At 44.2% G+C, this 27,034-nt stretch overlaps 1 protein-coding gene across 1 annotated transcript in view; it reads right to left on the bottom strand.

Moving 5' to 3' along the window:
• The window catches only part of dock10 (dedicator of cytokinesis 10), a 119,726-nt gene extending 93,251 nt beyond the window's left edge, over positions 1-26,475 (bottom strand). Inside the window, exons 1-2 of the mRNA XM_038961894.1 lie at positions 26,308-26,475; positions 854-973 (exon numbers count right to left, since the gene is read on the bottom strand). Coding sequence (XP_038817822.1) covers positions 854-973; positions 26,308-26,475 — 288 coding nt within the window. The remainder of the gene's footprint in view (positions 1-853; positions 974-26,307) is intronic.
• Between the last annotated feature and the right edge of the window lie 559 nt (positions 26,476-27,034).

Genomic DNA, 27,034 nt, shown 5'->3' with positions numbered 1-27,034 from the left:
TTATTTTGGGGTTTTGGAAGCGAATTAGGTTTGTCCATTAGCAAGTGAATTGGAGTTTCAATTAGATTGAGCTATGGAGACCCAGCAAATGAAACAGGACTGTTTGGTTGCCGGGCCTGTGTGTGTGTGTGTGTGTGTGTGTGTGTGTGTGTGTGTGTGTGTGTGTGTGTGTGTGTGTGTGTGTGTGTGTGTGTGTGTGTGTGTGTGTATCACGGTAGCAGAGTCATGAATTTAAACATCAACTCAGGGATCGAGAGCCGAGTCATTTCCCTAAAACCAATTAAAACGAGTTAATATGAAGTGGCGGTCTTAAGGAGTCACATTAGCGCACTAATTAAGTCACTAATGATAAACAGCCACGGGACACTGGGGGAGCAATGGGGGGAATGAGGGGCTCAGAATGCAAAATGAGTGTGTGTGTCTGTCTGTCCTTCTGTCTTGTTGAAAAACATTGGTGTGGCTGGCATGAGGCGGCAGGTAGCCTAGTGGTTAGAGCGTTGAGAGGTAGAGCGTTAAGTTTGAATCCCCGAGCTGACAAGGTACAAATCTGTCGTTCTGCCCCTGAACAAGGCAGTTAACCCACTGTTCCTAATTTGTTCTTAACTGACCTGCCTAGTTAAATAAAGGTTAAATAAATAAAATAAATGAGCCAGACACAGACAGTCCCACACACACCCACACCCTCATTCCCACACCCCCATTCCCACACACACACACAGCAAATTAAGTAAGTGAAAGGAGGTCGTTTGTGGGTGACATACAGACAGACTTGACAGAGACAGAATGGCATTCACACACACACACACGTCTCGAACGCACATGCACGTACACACACAGACGCGTTCGTACCCACCGTGAAATCGTTGTCGGGGAAGAGGAGCAGCTCTCTGAGGGGGTCTTCCTTCAGCTCATCTCCCAGGTCACAGATCACAGCCTCGTAGTCCAGAGGGTCTATCAGCTTGGGTTTCTCCTGCTGGAACACACACAAACAGACAGACATTTTACTTGACTTATCCCATGTGGCAGTGAAATAAAACACTTGGGTACTACTTGGGGAAACACAGATGAGAATGTGGCGGACGCTGGATTCCAATCCCGGTCCACGTGGAACACACTCATTATCAAAATTGCGCAGTCAGCCATACACTTGATGACTGCTGCAACAGTCACACCATGGGGATATCCAACATATTCAACTATTAGGTCACACAGAAAGTCTTCTACATCTAGGGCTTATCATGCTGTAACACACAGAGAGAGAGAAAGACAGACAGACAGCCAGCAACACAAATGACTACGCTATCACCAAGTGCAATTTGCCTCTACACTGTTCAACAATCATGACTTATAAACCTCTCTGAACTCTGAGAGAAGTCAGCCAGTCAACAAGTGTTCTTCAAATCAAAGACGATCCAAATGGTGTGGCTAGGCAAATTGTCTAAACCTCAGAACATCTGTTAATCTATCTATTTATCTATGGATGGGCATAAATCTTTTTGTTGTTGTTGCAAGGCATGAAAAACTAGCTACCCCCTCACTTCCTGTGTTTACTCCGTCACCATTGGATCAGCTGCACAGACGTCAAGGCTGCACCCAAAATGCGACCCCGTTCCCGATAGACCCTGGCCAAAAGTGGCGCACTTACATAGCGAAGAGAGTGCCATTTGGGACGCGGGCCCCAGTCTAGAGGGGCGGGGAAGAGAGAAGTAAAATAGAGGATTAAGTGGCTACATGTCATGTGCCAAACCAAACTGAACCAAAAAACATGTTGAGCCGTTCCCCTCTTTCCAACGAGGGAAACTGTTTGACTGACAGATGGACACTATATCACATTCGCAGTGATCATAACAGCTCAGAAAACGTATTTAAATGACAGGCTCAATGTCACCTATTATTTGTAGATTCTGGTGCTCAATAGTATTCAGATGCAAAGGATTACGTCAGAGATTCGAGTTCTGAAATGACCGTAGACTGCTATATCACAAAGGCAGACGTTTACAATACATTTTAGGTTAAGGGTTAGGCTACACATCTGCACAACACATGGTCTCAACAAGCCCATCCACACAGTGCGTTTCACAGAAAGCGAAATGGACTGCACATGATGAGACGAGGGTATTTCCGTCCTCAAAGGAAAGCGTTATGTCTTATTCATCACTGCTAACAAAAACTGTGGTCGGAGAAGATGAAAACTGAAGACCTGTGTTCTCTGTTCACACGCCCATAGCGGGGGGTTCCGACCACTACCCCCTGTTCAGTTAGACCAGGGGTGTATTCATTAGTGCACACCGTAGCAAAACGGTTTAAAAAGGAAATGGGTTTATTGGATTTCTTAAAGGGTTTCTTAAGTTCAGCTAGGTCCCTCCCCATTTCAGCCTCCGTTTGGTTCCTAGTGAACACACCTCTGACCGAATGCACCCCTCACCCACAAGGGAAAGAGGTAGAAATCATTTAGAAACCATAGTCATTGAGGCATAAAACCATGACAAAGAATGTGACAAAAAACGAAAGACTGAAAAATACCCAGAATCATAACATTCCTTGTTGTGAGGAAGGATCTTGGTGTGACTCAAATGTAAAAAAAATAAAAATAAACAATTTGTTTATACGAACTGTACCTGACTGGAAGGGAGAATGACGACTGAGGACAATTTCATTTCTCAACCTCACAGAAATGTCTACCAAGACAATATCTTTTGCCTGAGTGGCCTGTGGTCCAGCGGTTAGTGCCGAGTACCCGCCCCGGCACACGTTTAGCCAAAACTACCCGTCCGCATGGGTTCGAATCTGCCTCGCAATCTCTCCTACCTTGGTTCCAGTCAGTAGGGATCTTACCATACAGACGGACTGGGGGGAGGGGCAGAGAAACACATGAACAACAGTCTTTCATATTCAGCATTCATTCACGCTGTTGCCAAATCCCTTAATCACCCTACTGAGCAGGGCTTTGGGTTTGGCTCATTCAGTTTTGACACTTGACTTGACCAGAGGCACTGAGGGGTCAAATGGCACCCCTTAGTTTTGGTCTAGTTTTGGTTCCCCTTTAGTCTGGTCAAAAATAGTGCAATGGTGAGGGAGTAGGGTGTCATTAAGACAGACAAAACTGCTGGGAAAACGACACAACACCGTGTAAGGAAATAGGCGCTGATAACAGTCAGCCGAAGCTAGCTTAGCGTCATACACCTCCCCTGACACCTGACGTACCATCGGCTCAGTAACACAGCAGCTTGGTGCCGACTGAGACTTCAGAGTTAGCCGTGTTGCTGTCGGCGTCGTATCAAATCTCAGAGCAGCTCGATATACGCTACGTAAACACCTACACGCTTGGTGTCTACATTGCACCAGACAACATCACACCGATATAGTTAGGATGTTGCGGAGCATTTGTACAATCAGACCTACGTACGGAGGCGTACAAGTCCCTTGCTGACAACCTCCTATCTCCAGTTTGAATGTTGTGAACATATAGATCACTTTTCCTGATTGTACATGGCCACTCCACTGGTTAAAAACTCAGATAGACATAGGGAGCGATACTGTTTTGAGTCTCTGCCAGTTACAGATACCAACACACCAATCAGATAGCCAATGACTCTCTGTTTGACTAACTAGTATTAGGCAAAGGCTAGCAATGTCCAATTCCAACCTGTGCCATGTCGGTTAGCCTCATGTTGACGGACAGGTGCAGTGTAGAGTGAAGACTGATTGGAGACTGATCCTGGGTCAGTTTCGTCTTTCACCCACTAATGATTAAGGTTAGGACTGGGGAAGGGGAAGCTGATCCTAGATCTGTACCTAAGGGGAACTTCACCCCGGATCGACAGGTGCAACAGAAAGGAACAGGAAGCCCAGGGCAATAAAAACACACAGGTTACGGCACTGCACTAAAGAGGGAGATAGAAAGATAGAAATATAGATAGCTAGATAGACAGAGAAAGAGAAAGAGAGGGCATACATACAACGCTCAGGCGGTTGAAATCGTTCCGCACACGCCTGGTCTTATCCCTGTTCTTCCTTCGGAACGTGATCTTACTCCTGAAACTCATCCTGGTTCAAAACGGGAGACGACTGCACACGGATACCGGTGACACACACTGACACGAGAACACAGAGAGGGACATGTGTTCCAGCAGGCAGAAGCAGAAGGTCCATTGAAGGGTGTGCGAGACCTGTTGGAGCGTGTGGTGGCCCAAGGAGGAAGTAGAGACTTGATGTCACGCAGTGACAGGAGGTGCAGCAGGGGAAACTTACAACAACAGAAAAAGTCCAACCACCAAACCACTCTCTCGCTCCGCTTCTCTCTGTAGACCGCTTTCTCTCTCTCTCTCTCTCTCTCTGTTCTTAATCTCACCACATTTTCGGGATGGATTCCCGCTGGGGCCGCTCATATGGAAAATGTACTGTGTGCACACACTACGGTCACTCACTTGGTATAAAAACGTCTGACGAATGGCATTAATTATATCATCATAATTATTATGAATATTATTATTATTAGATCCATTAGCCATAGTAACATTACAGGGCTGGCTATACTTAGTTGTGCTTGGTACTGCTTGGTAATAGTGACACTGCGTACACATTGGTCGAGACTAAAGTGACCACTTAACTGACCACATCTCCCCGCTACGTCACACAACTGAATTCTTACAAACTACCACCATGACACACTCTCGGTTTTTGTCTCCATGGTTGTAATCAATGCTCAACCCTCTCACTCTCTTTTCACAAACATGCATGCACACACACGCACACGCACAACCTACAGTTGAAGTCGGAAGTTTACATACACTTAGATTGGAGTCATAAAAACCCAGAAGATGATGTCATGGCTTTAGAAGCTTCTGATGGGCTAATTGACATCATTTGAGTCAATTGGAGGTGTACCTGCGGATGTATTTCAAGGCCTACCTTCAGAAATTGTAGGCCTCCACAAGTCTGGTTCATCCTTGGGAGCAATTTCCAAACACCTGAAGGTACCACGTTGAGCTGTACAAACAATAGTACTCAAGTATAAACACCATGGGACCACGCAGTCAACATACCGCTCAGGAAGAAGACGCGTTCTGTCTCCTAGAGATGAACGTACTTTGGTACGAAAAGTGCAAATAGATCCCAGAATAGCAAAGGACCTTGTAAAGATTCTGGAGGAAACAGGTACAAAAGTATCTATATCCACAGTAAAACAAGTCCTATATTGACATAACCTGAAAGGCCGCTCAGCAAGGAAGAAGCCACTGCTCCAAAACCGCCATAAAAAACCAGACTACGGTTTGCAACTGCACATGGGGACAAAGATCGTACTTTTTGGAGAAATGTCCTCTGGTCTGATGAAACAAAAATAGAACTGTTTGGCCATAATGAACATTATTATGTTTGGAGGAAAAAGGGGGAGGCTTGCAAGCCGAAGAACACCATCCCAACCGTGAAGCACGGGGATGGCAGCATCATGTTGTGGGGGTGCTTTGCTGCAGGAGGGACTGGTGCGCTTCACAAAATAGATGGCATCATGAGGAAGGAACATTATGTAGATATATTGAAGCAACATCTCAAGACATCCGTCAGGAAGTTAAAGCTTGGTCGCAAATGGGTCTTCCAAATGGACAATGACCCCAATCATACTTCCAGTTGTGGCAAAATAGCTTAAGGACAACAAAGTCAAGGTATTAGAGTGGCCATCACAAAGCCCTGACCTTAATCCTATAGAAAATTAGTGGGCAGAACTGAAAAAGCGTGTGTGAGCATGGAGGCTTACAAACCTGACTCAGTTACACCAGCTCTGTCAGGAGGAATGGGACAAAATTCACCCAACTTATTGTGGGAAGCTTGTGGAAGGCTACCCGAAACGTTTGACCCAAGTTAAACAATTTAAAGGCAATGCTACCAAATACTAATTGAGTGTATGTAAACTTCTGACCCACTGGGAATGTGATGAAAGAAATAAAAGCTGAAATAAATAATTCTCTCTACTATTATTCTGACACTTCACATTCTTTAAAATAAGGTGTTGATCCTAACTGACCTAAGACAGGGAATTTTTACTTGGATTAGATGTCAGGAATTGTGAAAAACAGAGTTTAAATGTATTTGGCCAAGGTATATGTAAACTTCCGACTTGAACTGTAGATGTGTTTGAAGTGCAACTTCCTTTATTCTCCAGAGAAGGGGGGCATTTATAAACAAATAGGTGCACGCGAGGACACACATTTACATTTGAGTTATTTAGCAGACGCTCTTATCCCGAGAAAATTACAGGAGTTAAGTGCCTTGCTCAAGGGCACATCGACAGATGTTTCACCTAGTCGGCTCGGGGATTTGAACTAGCAACCGCTAGGCTACCGCACATACATACATACAACCCCCCCCCCCCCCCCCCCACACACACACATACTTCCCTTGATGAAATTTCAATGCAGAACAGAGAGCTGTCAACTGCCAGACAGTTTGAGGAACTGACCCTGTGACGTCACAGCCTCTGAATCCGTGTCCCAAATTGTGCCCTATTCCCTACATAGTGCACTACTTTACTTTTGACCAGGGCTCATAGGGCTATGTTAAAATTAGTGCACTATATAGGGAATAGGGTGCCATTTGGGAATCAACCTGTCTGAGTGCTGTTAGCCTGATTACATTAGCTACTGTTACGTCTTTTTATGTTATTGATCATTTTAAAAAGAGGTGAAAATGCTATCGATTTTTACTCTCTCCATCCATTGGTGGTCAATGCAACACCAGGGAAGAGCACCAAGAGTTTAAAGCTGTAATGCAGCATGACTTTGACACGCAAACCAACACATGAGAAGAACGATACAGACAGGGGTCACAGGAAGAGTCATTGACAGACACTGATTGAGAGAGAGGAGACAAGGGTTGCATCCCAAATAGCACCCTATTCCAATGGCCAAATGAAGAAACCATAGGCCCCGGGGCAGTTTTCAGCTGGGCTAACATAATTGCAAAAGGGTTTTCTAATGATCAATTAGCCTTTTAAAAGTATAAACTTGGATTAACTAACACAACGTGCCATTGGAACACAGGAGTGATGGTTGCTGATAATGGGCCTCCGTACGCCTATGTAGATATTCTATTTTTTTTTTAAATATTTTTTTTAATCTGCCGTTTCCAGCGACAATAGTCATTTACAACATTAACAATGTCTACACTGTATTTCTGATCAATTTGATGTTATTTTAATGGACAAAAAATGTGCTTTTCTTTCAAAAACAAGGACATTTCTAAGTGAACCCAAACTTTTGAACGGTAGTGTATACAGTTGCTTGCGAAAGTATTGACCCCCCTTGGCATCTTTCCTATTTTGTTGCCTTACAACCTAGAATTAAAATAGATTTTTTGGTGGTTTGTTTCAATTGATTTTCACAACATGCCTACCACTTTGAAGATGCAACATATTTTTTCTTGTGAAACAAACAATAAATAAAAAATAAAAAACCTGAAAACTTGAGCGTGCATAACTATTCACCCCCCCCCCCCAAAGTCAATACTTTGTAGAGCCACATTTTGCAGCCATTTACAAGTCTCTTGGGGTATGTCTCTATAAGCTTGGCACATCTAGCCATTGGGATTTTTGCCCATTCTTCAAGGCAAAACTGCTCCAGCTCCTTCAAGTTGGATGGGTTCGGCTGGTGTACAGCAATCTTTAAGTCATACCACAGATTCTCAATTGGATTGAGGTCTGGGCTTTGACTAGGCCATTCCAAGACATTTAAATGTTTCCCCTTAAACCACTTGAGTGTTGCTTTAGCAGTATGCTTAGGGTCATTGTCCTGCTGGAAGGTGAACCTCCGTCCCAGTCTCAAATCTCTGGAAGACTGAAACAGGTTTCCCTCAAGAATGTCCCTGTATTTAGTGCCATCCATCATTCCTTCAATTCTGACCAGTTTCCCAGTCCCTTCCGATGAAAAACATCCCCACAGCATGATGCTGCCACCACCATTCACTGTGGGCATGATGATCTCAGGGTGATGAGAGGTGTTGGGTTTGCGCCAGACATAGCATTTTCCTTGATGGCCAAAAAGCTCAATTTTAGTCTCATCTGACCAGAGTACCTTCTTCCATATGTTTTGGGAGTCTCCCACATACCTTTTGGCAAACTCCAAACATGTTTTCTTATTTATTTTTTAAGCAATGGCTTTTTTCTGGCCACTCTTCTGTAAAGCCCAGCTCTATGGAGCGTACGGCTTAAAGTGGTCCTATGGACAGATACTCCAATCTCTGCTGTGGAGCTTTGTAGCTCCTTCAGGGTAATCTTTGTTGTCTTTGTTGCCTCTCTGATTAATGCCCTCCTTGCCTGGTCCGTGAGTTTTGGTGGGCGGCCCTCTCTTGGCAGGTTTGTTGTGGTGCCATTTTCTTTCCATTTTTTAATAATGGATTTAATGGTGCTCTGTTGGATGTTCAAAGTTTCCGATATGTTTTTATAACCCAACCCTGATCTGTACTTCTCCACAACTTTGTCCCTGACCTGTTTGGAGACCTCCTTGGTCTTCATGGTGCCGCTTGCTTGGTGGTGCCCCTTGCTTAGGGGTGTTGCAGACTCTGGGGTCTTTCAGAACATGTGTGTATATATACACTGAGATCATGTGACAGATCATGTGACACTTAGATTGCACACAGGTGAACTTTATTTAACTAATTATGTGACTTCTGAAGGTAATTGTTTGCACCAGATCTTATTTAGGGGCTTCATAACAAAGGGGGTGAATACATACGCACGCACGACTTTCCGTTTATGTTTGTTTACGTTTACGTTTATTTTTTTCATTTCACTTCACCAATGTGTACTATTTTGTGTATGTCCATTACATGAAATCCAAATAAAAATCTATTTAAATTACAGGTTGTAATGCAACAAAATAGGAAAAACGCCAAGGGGGATGAATACTTTTGCAAGGCAATATGTATCATATTAAATTATCATTGTAATTGCACACACATTGATGTCAGACGTGCACCTACTCCAGTGATCTGTTGCTGATGACTGGGATGAATGCAGGAGCAGATTTCAGGAGCAGGACAAGGCACCCTCTTTTTGACTGATGACTGATATAAGGGCATGTACGTGATAGGCCTATCTGGCGCATATGATTATGATAGTCGTACTGCTTCTTGACAGTGTCATAAAGTGTATGTTCTTAGTCCAAGTAAAGTGACAAAGAGTGGTCATAATGCTTCATGACAGTGTCATAAATTGTAAAGTGATAAAGTGATATAAAATATGAGGACAAAAACATGACAGGAAGTCATTACAACAACAAAGGATTTAAGAAACTAACTTTAAAAAGAAAGGAAACTTCTTGGCAGAATATATATTTTTTTATAAATGTGGGTTTTGACACTCTTTTGTAGGTGTCATAACTAGCCAAAAAAATAACGCAGTATATGTCACAATAGGTATAAACATATGGGTCATGACAGAGTTATGAACATATTATGACAGGTTATGACAAGTTATGTCAGCTGCTATGACATATCATGACATGGTTAGATGGAACATAATGTATTATGACACTGGGTGTCACGTAAACTGTAATCTGTTACATTACCAGCAAAAATATTGTAATCAGAATACAGATACTTTTGAAAAAGTAGATGATTACTTCGAGGATTACGTTTTAAAATCTGAAAGGATGTTTGCAAGAAAACAAATCTTTGACAGTTCTCTGTTTTCTCAATGACATTCAAATCAGCATTGAAAAAAAACACAAGTTTAAGTTTGTTCCACCTGAGCGAGTCTGACCACAAGTCAGAGATGATTAAAACTCGTTTTTCAACCCCTCCACAAATTTCTTGTTAACAAACTATAGTTTTGGCAAGTTGGTTAGGACATCTACTTGGTGCATGACACAAGTAATCTTTCCAACAATTGTTTACACACAGATTATTTCACTTATAATTCACTGTATCACAATTCCAGTGGGTCAGCAGTTTACATACACTAAGTTGACTGTGCCTTTAAACAGCTTGGAAAATTCCAGAAAATGATGCCATGGCTTTAGAAGCTTCTGAAAGGCTAATTGACATCATTTGAGTCAATTGGAGGTGTACCTGCGGATGTATTTCAAGGCCTACCTTCAAACTCAGTGCCTCTTTGCTTGACATCATGGGAAAATCAAATGAAATCAGCCAAGACCTCAATAAAAAGATTGTAGACCTCCACAAGTCTGGTTCATCCTTGGGAGCAATTTCCAAATGCCTGAAAGGTACCACGTTCATCTGTACAAACAATAGTACTCAAGTATAAACACCATGGGACCACGCAGTCAACATACCGCTCAGGAAGAGATGCGTCCTGTCTCCTAGAGATGAACGTACTTTGGTACGAAAAGTGCAAATAAATCTCAGAACAACAGCAAAGGACCTTGTGACGATGCTGGAGGAAACAAGTACAAAAGTATCTATATCCACAGTAAAACAAGTCCAATATCGACATAACCTGAAAGGCCGCTCAGCAAGGAAAAAGCCACTGCTTCAAAACCGCCATAAAAAAGCAGACTACGGATTGCAACTGCACATAGGGACAAAGATCGTACTTTTAGGAGAAATGTCCTCTGGTCTGATGAAACAAAAATAAAACTGTTTGGCCATAATGACCATTATTATGTTTGGAGGAAAAGGAGGAAAAAGAGGCTTGCAAGCCGAAGAACACCATCCCAACCGTGAAGCACGGGGGTGGCAGCATCATGTTGTGGGGGTGCTTTGCTGCAGGAGGGACTGGTGCACTTCACAAAATAGATGGCATCATGAGGAAGGAACATTATGTGGATATATTGAAGCAACATCTCAAGACATCAGTCAGGAAGTTAAAGCCTGGTCGCAAATGGGTCTTCCAAATGGACAATGACCCCAACCATACTTCCAAAGTTGTGGCAAAATGGCTTAAGGACAACAAAGTCAAGGTATTGGAGTGGCCATCAGAAAGCCCTGACCTCAATCCTATGGAAAATGTGTGGGCAGAACTGAAAAAGCGTGTGTGAGCAAGGAGGCCTACAAACCTGACTCAGTTACACCAGCTCTGTCAGGAGGAATGGGCCAAAATTCACCCAACTTATTGTGGGAAGCTTGTGGAAGGCTACCCAAAATGTTTGACCCAAGTTAAACAATTGAAAGGGAATGCTACCAAATACTAATTGAGTGTATGTAAACTTCTGACCCACTGGGAATGTGATGAAAGAAATAAAAGCTGAAATAAATCATTCTCTCTACTATTATTCAGACATTTCACATTCTTAAAATAAGGTGGTGATCCTAACTGATCTAAAACGAAATTGTTACTAGGATTAAATGTCAGGAATTGTGAAAAACTGAGTTTAAATGTATTTGGCTAAGGTGTATGTAAACTTCCAACTTCAACTGTACATTTTGTCTTATTTTAATGCCTCTTAAGGGGAAAGTAATCTAAAAGTAGCTGAATGTAATCAGATTAAGTTACTGAGTTTGGGTAATCCAAAAGTTATGTTACTGATTTGGAGCCCCTCAGGGGTGCGTGCTCAGTCCCCTCCTGTACTCCCTGTTCACCCACGACTGCGTGGCCAGGCACAACTCCAACACTATCATTAAGTTTGCAGACGACACAACAGTGGTAGGCCTGATCAACGATGAGACAGCCTATAGGGAGGAGGTCAGAGATCTGGCTGGGTGGTGCCAGAATAACAACCTATCCCTCAACATAATCAAGACAAAGGAGATGATTGTGGACTACAGGAAAAGGAGGTCCGAGCACGCCACCATTCTCATCAACAGGGCTGTAGAGGAGCAGGTTGAGAGCTTCAAGTTCCTTGGTGTCCACATCACCAACAAACTAGAATGGTCCAAACACAACAAAGACTATTCCCCCTCAGGAAACTAAAAAGATTTGGCATGGGTCCTCAGATCCTCAAAGGGTTCTACAGCTGCAACATCGAGAGCATCCTGACGGGTACGCCTGGTACGGCAACTACTCGGCCTCCGACCGCAAGGCACTACAGAGGGTAGTGCGTACGGCCCAGTACATCACTGGGGCTAAGCTGCCTGCCATCCAGGACCTCTACACCAGGCGGTGTCAGAGAAAGGCCCTAAAAACTGTCAAAGACCCCAGCCACCCCAGTCATAGAATGTTCTCTCTACTACCGCATGGCAAGCGGTACCGGAACGCCAAGTCTAGGACCAAAAGGCTTCTCAACAGTTTTTATCCCCAAGCCATAAGACTCCTGAACAAGTAATCAAATGGCTACCCGGACTATTTGCAATGTCCCCCCCCCCCCCCCCCCCAACCCGTCTTTTACGCTACTGTTACTATCTGTTTATCATATATGCATAGTCACTTTAACTATACATTCATGTACAATTAGCCTGACTAACCGGTGCCCCCGCACATTGGGTACCCGGGCTATCTACATTGTGTCCCGCCACACACCACCCCCTCTTTTACGCTACTGCTACCTCAATTAGCTTGACTAACCGGTGCCTGTATATAGCCTCACTACTGTATATAGTCTTGCTACTGTTATTTTTCACTGTCTTTTTACTGTTGTTTTTATTTCTTTATCCATTTTTCACCTAATACCTATTTTTTACTTAAAAATCGCACTGTTGGTTAGGGCTTGTAAGTAAGCATTTGTTGTATTCGGCGCACGTGACAAATAAACTTTGATTTGATTTGATTTCAATTTTGGACAGGTAACTAGTAACTGTAACAGATTGCAGTTAGAAAGTAACCTCCCCAACCCTGGAACTACCAATTAGATATCACGAAATTGCGGAGAAAAAGGGGTAAAAAGTACAAAATAATAATAATAATAATATATAATCCATAGATGGCAGTTCCCATTCAAGTCAGGACTGGCATCCATTGCTAGTGTACCGATGAGCTGAACAGTCAAATTGCCAGGGTAAGAGGTTACAAAATCCTTCCATGGATTATACACTACATGACCAACAGTATTGGACACCTGCTCGTCAAACACCTCATTCCAAAATGATGGGGATTAACATTGAGTTGGTCCCCCATTTGCTGCAATAACAGACTCCACTCTTCTGGGAAGGTTTTCCACTAGATGTTGGAACATTGCTGCGGGGACATGATTCCATTCAGCCACAAGAGCATTAGTGAGGTCGGGCACTGATGTTGGGCGATTAGGCCTGGCTTGCAGTCAGAGTTCCAATTCATTCCAAAGGTGTTCGATGGGTTGGAGGTCAGGGCCCTGTGTAGGCCAGTCAAGTTCTTCCACACTGATTTTGACAAACCATTTCTGTATGGACCTCGCTTTGTGCACAGGGGCATTATCATGCTGAAACAGCAAAGGGCCTTCCCCCAAACTGTTGCCACAAAGTTGGAAACACAGAATTGTTTAGAATGTCACTGTATGCTGTAGCGTTAAGATTTCCCTACACTGGAACTAAGGGGCCTAGTCCGAACCATTAAAAACAGCCCCAGACCATTAATCCTCCGACACCAAACTTTACAGTTGGCACTATGCATTCGGGCAGGTAGCATTCTCCTGGTATCCGCCAAACCCAGATTCATCGGTCAGACTGCCAGATGGTGATGTGTGATTCATTACTCCAGAGAATGTGTTTCCACTGCTCCAGAGTCCAATGGCGGCGAGCTTTACACGACTCCAGCTGACACTTGGCATTGCGCATGGTGATCTTAGGCTTGTATGCGGCTGCTCGGCCATGGGAACCCATTTCATGAAGCTCCAGACTAAAAGTTATTGTGCTGACGTGGCTTCCAGAGGCAGTAGCAGCACTTACAGTTGACCAGGGCAGCTCTAGCAGAGCAGAAATTTGACAAACTGACTTGTTGGAAAGGTGGCATCCTATGACTGTGCCACGTTTAAATTCACTGAGCTCTTCAGTACGGGCCATTCTACTGACAATATTTGTTAATGGAGATTGCATGCCTGTCAGCAACGGGTGTGGCTGAAATAGCCGAACCATTAATTTAAAGGGTTGTCTACATACGCTCGTGGTGGCGTAAAACCCTTTTAAGACACTTTATGTTGGTGTTTCCTTAATTTTGGCAGATACCTGTATGTGCTTGTGATAAAACGATTGATCCTCTGTGGCTAAATTATGTTCTCTGGTGTTATAATTATAATAATTGCCTCTTGGGCCGCCTACGGGCTTGGGCCCAGTCCCTGACTCACACAATTGACCAGTCACAATGATTTATTATGCAGTTTATTAGATTTTTTAAATGAATCAGTAACCCAATCAAGGCAGGGCACCCCAGTTACCCACGTGGGCCCCCTACCTCCACTACTCCCCCCAGCTGATGATTAGCAGAGTGGCAGCAGGCAGCGGCAGACTGTCTACACTCATTGAGAGCGGGCTCCTGAATCTTCATGTGGCTGGCGGTTGCATATATATATATATATATATATATATATATATATATATATATATATATTACACTGAGTGTACAAAACATTAAGGACACCTGCTCTTTCAATGACATAGACTGACCAGGTGAATCCAGGTGAAAGCTATGATTCCTTATTGATGTCACTTGTTAAATACACTCCAATCGGTGTAGATGAAGGGGAAGAGACAGGTTAAAAAAATATTTTTAAGCCTTGAGACAATTGAGACATGGATTGTGTATGTGTGCCATTCAGAGGGTGAATAGGCAAGACAAAATATTTAAATGCCTTTGAACTGGATATGGTAGTAGGTGTCAGGTGCACCAGTTTGTGTCAAGAACTGCAACGCTGGGTTTTTCACGCTTAACCGCTTCCCGTGTGTATCAAGAATGGTCCACCACCCAAAGGACATCCAGCCAACTTGACACAACTGTGGGAAGCATTTCAGTCAACGTGTGCCAGAGTCCCTGTGGAACGCTTTCGACACCTCGAGTCCAAGCCGCGACAAATTGAGGCGGATCTGAGGGAAAAGGGGAGGGGTGCAACTCAATATTAGGGAAGGTGTCCTTAATGTTTTGTCCACTGTATATATTTCCTTAATACACATTTCCTTAATACATGCCTCTTGGGCCCCCCAGGGCCTGGACCCAGGGGCTTCAGCACTGGTAAGCCCCTGCATTAATCCAGCCCTGCCTATTCCTTATATAGTGCATTACTTTTGACCAGAACCCATAGTAATGCATTATATAGAGAAAGTAATGCACTACATAGGGAACAATAGGGTGCCATTTGGGACGCACCCCTCAGATCAACAACTCTCCAGGTATATGTTAGTACAGGGCCATTCCATTTGATTTCAATAACTATTTTGATACCAAAACATTCAGGAGATAAAGCTGCTCAAAGTTGCCCCGTTTGCATACCTCACCCCTACAATGACACTGTCATATCTTCATTACTGAAAAAGAGAAACGGTTGAATTTGATATCATTTGAAAGCTTACAATCAGGATGATCAAACTATTTTATAATTTCTTGAAAAAAAATTCTCTAAACATTGTCATTTTTTAACCTTTATTGGCAATCATCTAAAAATGCGTAAACTCTGATTTTTTTCCATTTTCACTTTTGTAGCTTAGTCCCTATTTCATGTCATTTGAGGTGTCCATCTTGTACCCGCCATTGGTTGAGACACAGAATGTTCTTGAATAAAGGGCGAGTGTCATGTTATGGCTGATAAATGTAGCTACTAAACATTACATTTCAACTTTCACATCGTACCACAAAGATGGCTGGAGGTCCACACATCAGGGTTTGTTTACTTGAATGGGAATATCTGTTGTTTTCAAATTCTACTATCAATCTTTCATAGGAAAGCTATTGAAATCATAGAAATATAGATAATAGAAAATTACATTCCCATCTAAGTTTACATTCAACGGTGGGTGGAGCGGTAGCCATCTTTGTGGTAGTAAATGGAAGTGAAAATGACAATAGTGTACCAGCTAATTTCAGTGGTCTGAAGGGATAGGTCCATTCTATGGATTATGTTTCTATGAGTGAATTGGCACCCATCCTCTATTCAAGAGTATGCTGTGTCTCAACTGATAGCGGACACACCTGAAAAACCCTAGATTATGTAAATTAGGGTCTAAGATCCAACATACACTATATATACACAAAAGTATGTGGACACCCCTTCAAGTGTATTCGGGCTATTTCAACCACACCCATTGCTGACAGGTGTATAAAATCGAGCACACAGCCATAGACAAACATTGGCAGTAAAATGGACTTACTGAAGAGCTCAGTGACTTTCAACGTGGCACCGTCATAGAATGCATCCTTTCCAACAAGTCAGTTCGACAAATTCCTGCCCTGCTAGAGCTGCCCCGGTCAACCGTAAGTGCTGTTATTGTGAAGTGAAAACGTCTAGGAGCAACAACGGCTCAGCCGCGAAGTGGTAGGCCACACAAGCTCACAGAACGGGACTGCCGAGTACAGAAGTGTGTAGCGTGTAAAAATCGTCTGTCCTCGGTTGCAACACTCACTACCGAGTTCCAAACTGCCTCTGGAAGCAACGTCAGCAGCTGTTCGTCAGGAGCTTCTTTAAATGGGTTTCAATGGCCAAAACAGCCGCACACAAGCCTAAGATCACCATGCGCAATGACAAGTGTAGCATGGAGTGGTGTAAAGCTCACCGCCATTGGACTCTGTAGCAGTGGAAACACATTATCTGGAGTGATGAATGCCGCTTCACCAACTGGCAGTCTGAAGGACGAATCTGGGTTTGGCGGACACAAGGAGAACGCTACCTGCCCCAATGCATAGTGCCAATTGTAAAGTTTGGTGGAGGAAGAATAATGGTCTGTGGCTGTATTTCATGCTTGAGGCTTTCAAATGATACCAAACTCAACCATTAATGTTTTTCAGTGATTAAAACATGGATGCCTCATGCTAGGGTGTAGTATGCAAAATGGGTCAACTTTGAGCACCTCTTTCTCCTAAATGTTTTGGCATTCAGGTTCAAAAAGTCACTTTCTGACCACTTCTGCAATGGGCAAAAATGTATGGAAAGTTTTGTTAAAATCAAAAGGGGTAAGGTTCATATAGAACGACCCTATACAGATGTACCTAACGTGTATCTAATGGAGAGAGAGAGTACAGTGTCCGAAAACACACCGTGAGTGTGTCATACTCAATATGTTATGTACCTCTCCGTCTTCTCTCTAGCTAGCCCCCTTCTCTCTTGCTCTTAGTGACAGTTAGACCACAGACCACTTTTCTCAGGCAGATCAGGGAAAAAGTGTCTCACACACACACACACAATGTGAGATTAATGGTTGACACCCCTAAACTTCCAGTAAGAGAAGACACATTGATTCCATATAGTAGTACTGCTATCAGTAGTGGTAGTAGTCATACTACTAGTAGTAGTAGTACAATTCTTCCTCCTTATTTCAAACTATTTTGAGTTCCATAATTGCTTCATATTTAGAAAATCTCCATCAGTGTGCATCATCAACAGGCTCTGTTGCACACCAGCCCATTAAGTCATTTAACGAGCTTCTAAAACACTTGCAGCCCATCAAACATCCAACCACCCCTCTCTCTCTCTCCTTCCTTTCCTCCTTCCCTTATTCCCCCCTCGAATTCCGCCTCAGCTGTCTGGGCTGCTTCCATCCCTCCATCTCTCCCTCTTTCCTCTCCACCCACCCACCCACCCTCACTCACTCACTTCCACCAAACAGCCCCTTTCTCCTTCTTTTCTCCCGTTCTCTCCATCCACCCCTGTGCGGATTCTGTCAGTAAACTGCAGCTGTGTGCAGGATCAAAATAGAATGAGTGCAGGCCTTAGAATTAGCAGCGACTGCTTATCAAACAGGGGTGTGAACGAGAGAGAGAGAGAAAATACGGAGGGAGAGCGACACAGAGAGAGAAAGAGACAAATAGACAGAGAGAGAGTTAAGTTAATTAGGATCCCCATTAACTACTGCACATGCAGCAGCTACTCTTCCTGGGGTCCGCATAAAATGTACAAATATCTGATAAAGTACAGAACAGTTATAGACAAGAACAACATAAGATATCACAATAAACAAATTAAAAAAGTATTAGAGTTAAAGAGAGACACAGAGACAAATTTGGGCTCTATAACAAAGACCAAACAGCAAAAACATATACATGATCAAATACAATCTTAGAATCAACTATTAAAACACTACCAGAACACACTGAATTCTCCAATTACACAGGTCAAAATACAAACCCTCCAACCCAAAAAGGCCTGTGGTGTTGATGTTATCCTAAATGAAATGATAAAATATACAGACCAAAAATTCCAATTGGCTTTACTTAAACTCTTTAACATCATCCTCAGCTCTGGCATCTTCCCCAATATTTGGAACAAAGGACTGACCACCCCAATCCACAAAAGTGGAGACAAATCTGACCCCAATAACTACCGTGGAATATGCATCAACAGCAACCTTGGGAAAATCCACTGCATTATCATTAACAGCAGACTTGTACATGTCCTCAGTGTAAACAATGTTCTGAGCAAATGTCATATTGGCTTTTTACCATGTTTTCACCCTGCACACCGTAATTGACAAACAAACAAACAAACCAAAACAAAGGCATAGTCTTCATGTGTGGTTGAGTTCAAAAAAGCTTTTGACTCAATTTGGCATGAGGGTCTACTATACAAATTGATGGCGGGGCGGCAGCGTAGCCTAGTGGTTAGAGTGTTGGACTAGTAACCAAAAGGTTGCAAGATCGAATCCCCGAGCTGACAAGGTACAAAATCTGTCATTCTGCTCTTGAACAAGGCCGTCATTGAAAATAAGAATTTGTTCTTAACTGACTTGCCTAGTTAAAGCAGTGTTGGGGGAAAAACATACAACATTATATAATCTGTGTACACAAACAACAAGTGTGTGGTTAAAATGGACAAAAACACACACATTTCTTTCCACAGGGTCATGGGGTGAGACAGGGATGCAGCTTGAGCCCCACTCTCTTCAACATATATATCAACGGCACTAGGACAGTCTGTCACACCCTACTAAAACCTGAAGTCAAATGTCTACTGTTTGCTGGTGCTTCTGTCCACAATCAAGGAGGGCCTACAGCAGCACCTACATCTTCTGCACAGATTATGTCAGACTTGGGCCCTGACAGTAAATCTCAGTAAGACAAAAATAATGGTGTTCCAAAAAAGGCCCAGATGCCAGGACTACAAATACAAATTCCACCTAGACCAGTGGTTCCCAAACACCTTCAGACATTCAACCTCCATCTAGCACTCTCAAATGTTGTTTTTTGCCATCATTGTAAGCCTGCCACACACACACTATACGATACATTTATTAAACATAAGAATGAGTGTGAGTTTTTGTCACAACGCGGCTCGTGGGAAGTGACAGAGGTCTTATAGGACCAGGGAAAAAATAATAATCAATAATTTTGCTCTTTATTTAGCCATGTTTACGTTTACGTTTAAGTCATTTAGTAGACGCTCTTATCCAGAGCGACTTACAAATTGGAAAGTTCATACATATTCACCCTGGTCCCCCCGTGGGAATTGAACCCTGGTCCCCCTGTGGGAATTGAACCCACAACCCTGGCGTTGCAAGCGCCATGCTCTACCAACTGAGCCACACGGGACCACATCTTACATATATATAAAACATATAAAACTTTATTTGTTCAACAAAAATTGTGAATAACTCACCACAGGTTAATGAGAAGGGTGTACTTGAAAGGATGCCCATAACTCTGCAATGTTAGGTTGTATTGGAGAGTCTCAGTCCACACAGTTTGTGCCTGTATTTAGTTTTCATGCTAGTGAGGGCCGAGAATCCACTCTCGCGAGGTACGTGGTTGCAAAGGGCATCAATGTCTTAACAACGCGATTTGCCAAGGCAAAAAACTCTGAGTGCAGCCCTATCCAGAAATCTGGCAGTGGCTTCTGATTAAATTATATTTTCACAGAACCGCTTGTTGCAATTTTGATGAGGCTCTCTTGTTCAGATATCGGTAAGTGGACTGGAGGCAGGGCATGAAAGGGATAACGAATCCAGTTGTTTGTGTCGTCCGTTTTGGGAAAGTAACTGCGTAATTGCGCACCCAGCGCACTCAGGTGCTTTGCTATATCACATTTGACATTGTCCGTAAGCTTGAGTTCATTTGCACACAAAAAAATCATACAATGATGGAAAGACATGTGTGTTGTCAGAAAAGAGCTCCAACTTCTTAATCATAGCCTCAATTTTGTACCGCATCATTGAATATAGTTGTGGAGAGTCCCTGTAATCCTAGATTCAGATCATTCAGGCGAGAAAAAGCATCCCCCAGATAGACCAGTCGTGTGAGAAACTCGTCATCATGCAAGCGGTCAGACAAGTGAAAATGATGGTCAGTAAAGAAAACTTTAAGCTCATCTCTCAATTCAAAAAACGTGTCAATACTTTGCCCCTTGATAACCAGCGCACTTCTTCTGTATGTTGCAAAAGCGTTACATGGTCGCTGCCCATATCATTGCACAATGTAGAAAATACACGAGAGTTCAGGAGCCTTGCTTTAACAAAGTTAACCATTTTCACTGTAGTGTCCAAAATGTCTTTCAAGCTGTCAGGCATTCCTTTGGCAGCAAGAGCCTCTCGGTGGATGCTGCAGTGTACCCAAGTGGCGTCGGAAGCAACTGCTTGCACGTGCGTTACCACTCCACTATGTCTCCCTGTCATGGCTTTTGTCCAGTAATTAAAAAATATCCTCTCATGTTGACCTGGTTTCCAGTGGTTTGCAGAAGAGGATGTCTACCTTAATTGGGGTGGCAAGTAGCCTAGTGGTTAGAACGTTGGGTTGCTGGATTGAATCCCCGAGCTGACAAGGTAAAAATATGTCGTGCTGCCCGTGAACAAGGCACACAGTGACGCATCAGTGACATGGCAGGAGATGTTCTGAAACAATTACTGCTTCGCATACAAGCCAGTGAATTACAACTGTGTCCCATCACAGCAGCAAGATTTGTGACCCGTTGCAGCAAGAAAAGGGCAACCAGTGAAGAACAAACACCACTGTATATACACAACCCATATTTATGTTTATTAATTTTCCCTTTTGTAACTATTTGCACATCGTTACAACACTGCATATAGCCATAATATGACATTTAAAATATCTACTCCTGTGGAACATTTGCATGTGCAATGTTTGCTGTTCATTTTATATTGTTCATTTCACTTTTGTTTATTATCTATTTCACTTGCTTTGGCAATGTAAACATATGCTTCCCATGCCAATAAATCCCTTTGAATTGAATTGAGAGAGAGCGAGAGGATGCGAGAAAACACAAGAGAAGACGGAAGGAAATAGATGAAAAGCAGAGCTGACAAGGTAGGTCCAAGGCCATGTAATATCCTGGAGTGTGACCACCTTTAGAAGCTGGGAATGTTTATCTCAATTACAATTGATATCTACGTCCCAAATGGCAACCAATTCCCTTCGCAGAGCACTACTTTTGATCAGGGCCCACAGGGCTCTGGTCAAAAGTAGTACACAGCACTACGTACTGTAGGGAAAAAAGGTGCCGTTTGGGAGGCAGTAATAGTCTGTTGTGTGATGGGAGCCAGAGAGTTTATGTTTCCTAGTGCTGAAACAGCACGGGACAGGGTCCAGGACCAGACTGCAGCTATCGTCATCTGGATCACATCAACTCGGTCCACATCTACTGCAGAGACAGAGATAATGAGGGGATAGAGGGGGAGAGAGAAAAAGAGGGGGAGAGGGGGTGGAGAGGGCAGGAAAGAGTAAAGAGAGAGGGCTAGAGAGTACAGAGAGTGAGAATATCATACTCTTATGAACAGGGGAAGGAGGCAGATAAACAAATATATTATTGTCACATACACCAGATAGGTCCTGTGAAATGTGTTGTTTTACAGGGTCAGGTATAGTAGTAGTAAGGCGCCCCTGGAGCAAATTAGGGTTAAGTGCTTGGCTCAAAGGCACACTAACAGATTTTTCACCTTGTCGGCTCGGGTGTTCAAACCAGCAACCTTTTGGTTACTGGCCCAACACTAACCGCTAGACAACCTGCGAGAGAGGGAGGAGATAGAGAAGCGGAGATGAAGGAATGGAATGGCAGGAAGTCGTTACATATTTTCTCTTGACACCAGTGTCAGTGACAGACAGATTGGGACCATGGAGAGTCTGAGAACAGCCTAATGTCTGGACCTCAATCAACCTTAGTTTAATGAGCTTCATACTGCAGCCCTCACCCTGAACTTGATTAATTTTGTGTTGCTATTTATGGAGATATATTGCAGTCAACATGCTGGGAATAGAGTATGCACTGAGCTCACAGTGATGAAGACATGAAAAATGTTTTGACAGCAATGTACAGTGCCTTCGGGAAGTATTCAGACCCCTTGACTTTTTCCACATTTTGTTACGTTACAGCGTATTCTAAAATTGATTAAATAACAATTCCCACAGCAATCTATACGCAACACCCCATAATGGCAAAGCGAAATCAGATTTTTTGAAATGTTTGCAAATTTATTAAAACAAAAAAACAGAAATACCTTATTTACATAAGTATTCAGACCCTTCGCTATAAGACTCGGAATAGAGCTCAGGTGCATCCTGTTTCCATTGATCATCCTTGAGATGTTTCTACAACTTGATTGGTGTCCACCTGTGGAAAATTCAATTGATTGGACATGATTTGAAAATGCACACACCTGTCTATATAAGGTCATACAGTTGACAATGCATGTCAGAGCAAAAACCAAGCCATGAGGTCGAAGGGACTGTCCGTAGATCTCTAAGACAGGACTGTGTCGAGGCACCGATCTGGGGAAGGGTACCAAAACATTTCTGCAGCATTGAAGGTCCCCAAGAGCACAGTGGCCTCCATCATTCTTAAATGGAAGAAGTTTGGAACCACCAAGACTTTCCCTAGAGCTGGCTGGCCGGCCAGCCAAACTGAGCAATCGGAGGAGAAGGACCTTGGTCAGGGAGGTGACCAAGAACCCGATGGTCACTCTGACAGAGCTCTAGAGTTCCTCTGTGGAGATGGGAGAACCTTCCAGAAGGATAACCATCTGTGCAGGACTCTACCAATCAGGCCTTTATGGTAGAGTGGCCAGACGGAAGCCACTCCTCAGTAAAAGGCACACGACAGCCCGCTTGGAGTTTGCCAAAAGGAACCGAAAGACTTTCAGACCATGAGAAACAAGATTCTCTGATCTGATGAAACCAAGATTAACTCTTTGGCCTGAATGCCAAGCATCATGTCTGGAAGAAACCTGTCACCATCCCTACGGTGAAGCATGGTGGTGGCAGCATTCATGCTATGGGGATGTTTTTCAGCTGCAGGGACTGAGAGACAAGTCGGAATCAAGGCAAAGATGAACGGAGAAATGTACAGAGAGATCCTTGATGAAAACCTGCACCAGAGCGCTCAGACCTCAGACTGGGGTGAAGGTTCACCTTCCAACAGAACAACGACCCCTACGCACACAGCCAAGACAATGCAGGAGTGTGGCTTCGGGAAATGTCTCTGAATGTCCTTGAGTGGCCTAGCCAGAGCCCGGATTTGAACATCTCTGGAGGAACCTGAAAATAGCTGTGCAGCAACGCTCCCCATCCAACCTGACAGAGCTTGAGAGGTTCTGCAGAGAAGAATGGGAGAAACTCCCCAAAATCCAGGTGTGCCAAGCTTGTAGCGCCATACCCAAGAAGACTTGAGGCTGTAATCGCTGCCAAAGGTGATTCAACAAATTGCTGAGTAAAAGGGTCTGAATACTTATGTAAATGTGATATTTCCATTTTTTTTTTTTTATAAGTTAGCAAAAATGTATAAAATATTGTTTTGCTTTGGAATTATGGGGTATTGTGTGTAGATTGATGAGGTGGGAAAACGATTTAATGAATTTTAGAATAAGACTGTAACCTAACAAAATGTGGAATAAGTCAAGGGGTCTTTCCGAAGGCACTTTATCTCCATAGCTGTGGCCCCATGGGAGCCTCATCATGTTTGAGCTACATCCGTGTTAGTCATGGATGACTTTAATGAATTATAATTTTTTATTTAACCTTCGTTTAACTAGGCAAGTCAGTTAAGAACAAATTCTTATTTACAATGGTGGCCTAGGAACAGTGGGTTAACTGCCTTGTTCAGGGGCGGAACGACAGATTTATACCTTGTCAGCTCGGGGATTCAATCTAGCAACCTTTCGGTTACTGACCCAACGCTCTAACCACTAGGCTACCTGCCGCCCCTCAAAAAATATATATAAAACATATTAACATGCTTTTTTTATGTTCTTGTGATTTTTGGCCGTCCCTCGACTCATGTTGGTTGGAGCGCTCTCCACTTCCCTCCCAACATGCATTACATAGATTAATTTAAGTTCTTCATGTCTTTCCATCACTGTGAGCTCAGTGCAGACTCCATTCCCAGCCCATAACTGTCTGTCTGTCCGTCCTGCTTCCTCTCCTACACTGTCAGGTCAGATGTGGGTCAATGTCTTAATGGACCAGGAGGATTACAGCTCCTCAGCTCCCTACAGACTACCATACAGGAGAAAGGTCTGCCTGAGCGTCTTACTCCTGTCTACTCGTTCCACTGTACAGGACCAGAAAAAGGAGAGGAAAGCAGAGAAGGGAAGATAACCAGACCAGGAGTCTTTTCATCCTCCCCGTCTTTTCTTCCTCTGTCTCTCTCCGCTCCTTCCAGCAGAGAGGACTACACCGTGCATGAGTCCAGTCTGCAGATGAACAAGACTTTAAGTGCCACAGGGAGAAGGTGAGTAGACAGACAGGTTCCTCTTGTATATGTAAAGAGAGAGAGAGGCAGAGAGAGAGAGAGGCAGAGAGAAGAGAGAGACAGAGAGAAGAGAGAGACAGAGAGAAGAGAGAAGAGAGAGAGAAGAGAGAGAGAGAGAGAAGAGAGAGAGAACTTTGTGGTTGCCTGGCTAGCCCAAACTCCTTGCTCTGGCCAAACACTACACCACACCCACGGACGTTAGTTTCTTCTCCTCAATTAGTCTGGATCTGAGTAACTCCCCTACGATGTCTAGAATGGAAATACGTTCTAGATCGTCTGATTGGTCACAATAAAACGATGGGTTGCGCCAGAGCCAAAACACGGGTGGGTAAAGCAACATTTTGAAAACGTATCATTGACTTTTGTTGCTCTGATTGGTTACGTCCAAACGCCGAGGACTTTGTTTTGTACAACACCCCTCATTTTGCCGTCACCACAAACGACTTCAAAGATTGCCGTCTCAGACTGAAGTACGTAGCGAACGATAGAGCAGCGGAACAATTCAGTTTGAGTCGTCGGGCAAACTTTATGGATCACACCCCCTGCCAAAATGAGCCTGACATTTTTTCTACTTCTTCAGTGTCGTCACACATGCAGCCCTCAGGAAACAAAGGCTTATATGGATGCGCGTCACAGAGAGGGGGATTGTCACTACAACGACCAGGCATATGGATGGTCCGACGGACAGGGACATTGAAATACAGATGCGGCCAGGATTTGTTGGCACCATTCAACAGGGGTAACTATTTAAATATCTCTACACCCCTGCTCCTCGGCACCGCCTTGCCACCCTGGGTATATCCTCACCTCACATCAGTCTCAGACTCCCCACTGATGTCACACCTACTCATTTATGAATCATCATGAACCAAGCGGTCACGTCTCAACACGGTCTTAATAACTCTGGGGTGAAGCTTCCCCTGGGTACAGATCTTGGATCAGCTTCCCCTCCCTAATCATAACCTTAACCATTAGTAGGGAAAATGCTAAACTGACCCAAGAGCAGCGTATAGGGGCATCTTCACCCTACTGCTCCTAATAATGGATCCAAATTGGTATTGCACAATCAGTATCCCTGTCACTCACAGACAGAAACATAAGAATATTGTCCAGTACAGTATCCTACATTTGTTCATTTGCTCATGCATTCACCCGTTGACTTAGACAAACACTCACATCTTATCAGCAGCCTACTAGACGAACCATGAGCAATGAGGCACATTTTTCCCACAGAAACTAAATTCCTCAGGACTGAACCCCAGCCAGCCCCCAGTCCACTTCTCTCCCTGTACACCCCCGCCAGGCCCCTGCTTCTGTTTTCGCCCCTCTCTCTCACACAGCTCTGATCACATCATGCCTCGCTCCTCGATAATACTGCACATTACCCTTCACACACCCATGCACACACACACACTCAGTCACATGCACACACACACAGAGAGAGGACACACGAACATACAGCAAGGGGAGAAAATCGCATGGTAAACACTCGTATCCAAAAATAGAAGGAGACCAAACAGATTCCCTCTAGCCCTCTTACACCCCCCCCAACCCCCCAACAAAGGAAGAAGGGAGGCTGCAGCCTACAGCTCCGCAGTCTGATGTTAGTTACCATAACGATGATGGTGAGGGCTCTGCTTCCCCCGGAGGTGGCGTGGCCCTTGCCGGGCGGCAGGGCGTCCAGGGATAGCTGGTCCTGGCGGGAGCACATGTGGGCACAGTTGGCCCGGCCCACGAAACGCAGGGCCTGGAGGAGCACCAAGCTGGCCGAGCAGCCCATACCCAGCTGCCCAACCACGTCACCCCCAGACAGAGCCCTCTGGCCTGGGATCACCACCCAGCTCTAGCCACCTGTCCCTGGCAGTCTGGACCTTGGACCAGCCTAATGGAGCTAAGTTCAGGAAAGCCCAGCTACAGCCTAGTCCAGTCCAGGTTAGGTTAGCCCAGGTTCCTCCTGTAGCCCTGCTCCAGTCCTAAAGCACCGGTGCTCCAGCCCTGCCTGCCTGCTTCGTACTGCAGACCCACTGCTCTCCTCTAGCTCTGCACTGCTGCGCGCTGAGCGCTGGGCTCCCTCCGGCTGCAGGAGACAGAGGCTGCCTTGTCTCGCCACTCTCCGCACTGATCTGATCTGCCTACACTGCAGCTGAACACAGCTGGCTCCTCCAATCGAAGCAAGCCACGGCCGACAGCTGACCAGATCTGACAGTCAAAAACACACACAGGCACTCTCTAGCACCCAGTCTCACCCTCTCCCTCTAGGTCTCGTGCACTCCCTCTCTCCCTCCCTCTTCCACACATACTGTACACACTCACACAAATATTCCGCAGGGATTGAGAGG

Source organism: Salvelinus namaycush, chromosome 23, assembly GCF_016432855.1.
Source record: "Salvelinus namaycush isolate Seneca chromosome 23, SaNama_1.0, whole genome shotgun sequence".
Classification (NCBI taxonomy): domain Eukaryota; kingdom Metazoa; phylum Chordata; class Actinopteri; order Salmoniformes; family Salmonidae; genus Salvelinus; species Salvelinus namaycush.
This window is presented reverse-complemented; position numbering and strand designations above follow the sequence as displayed.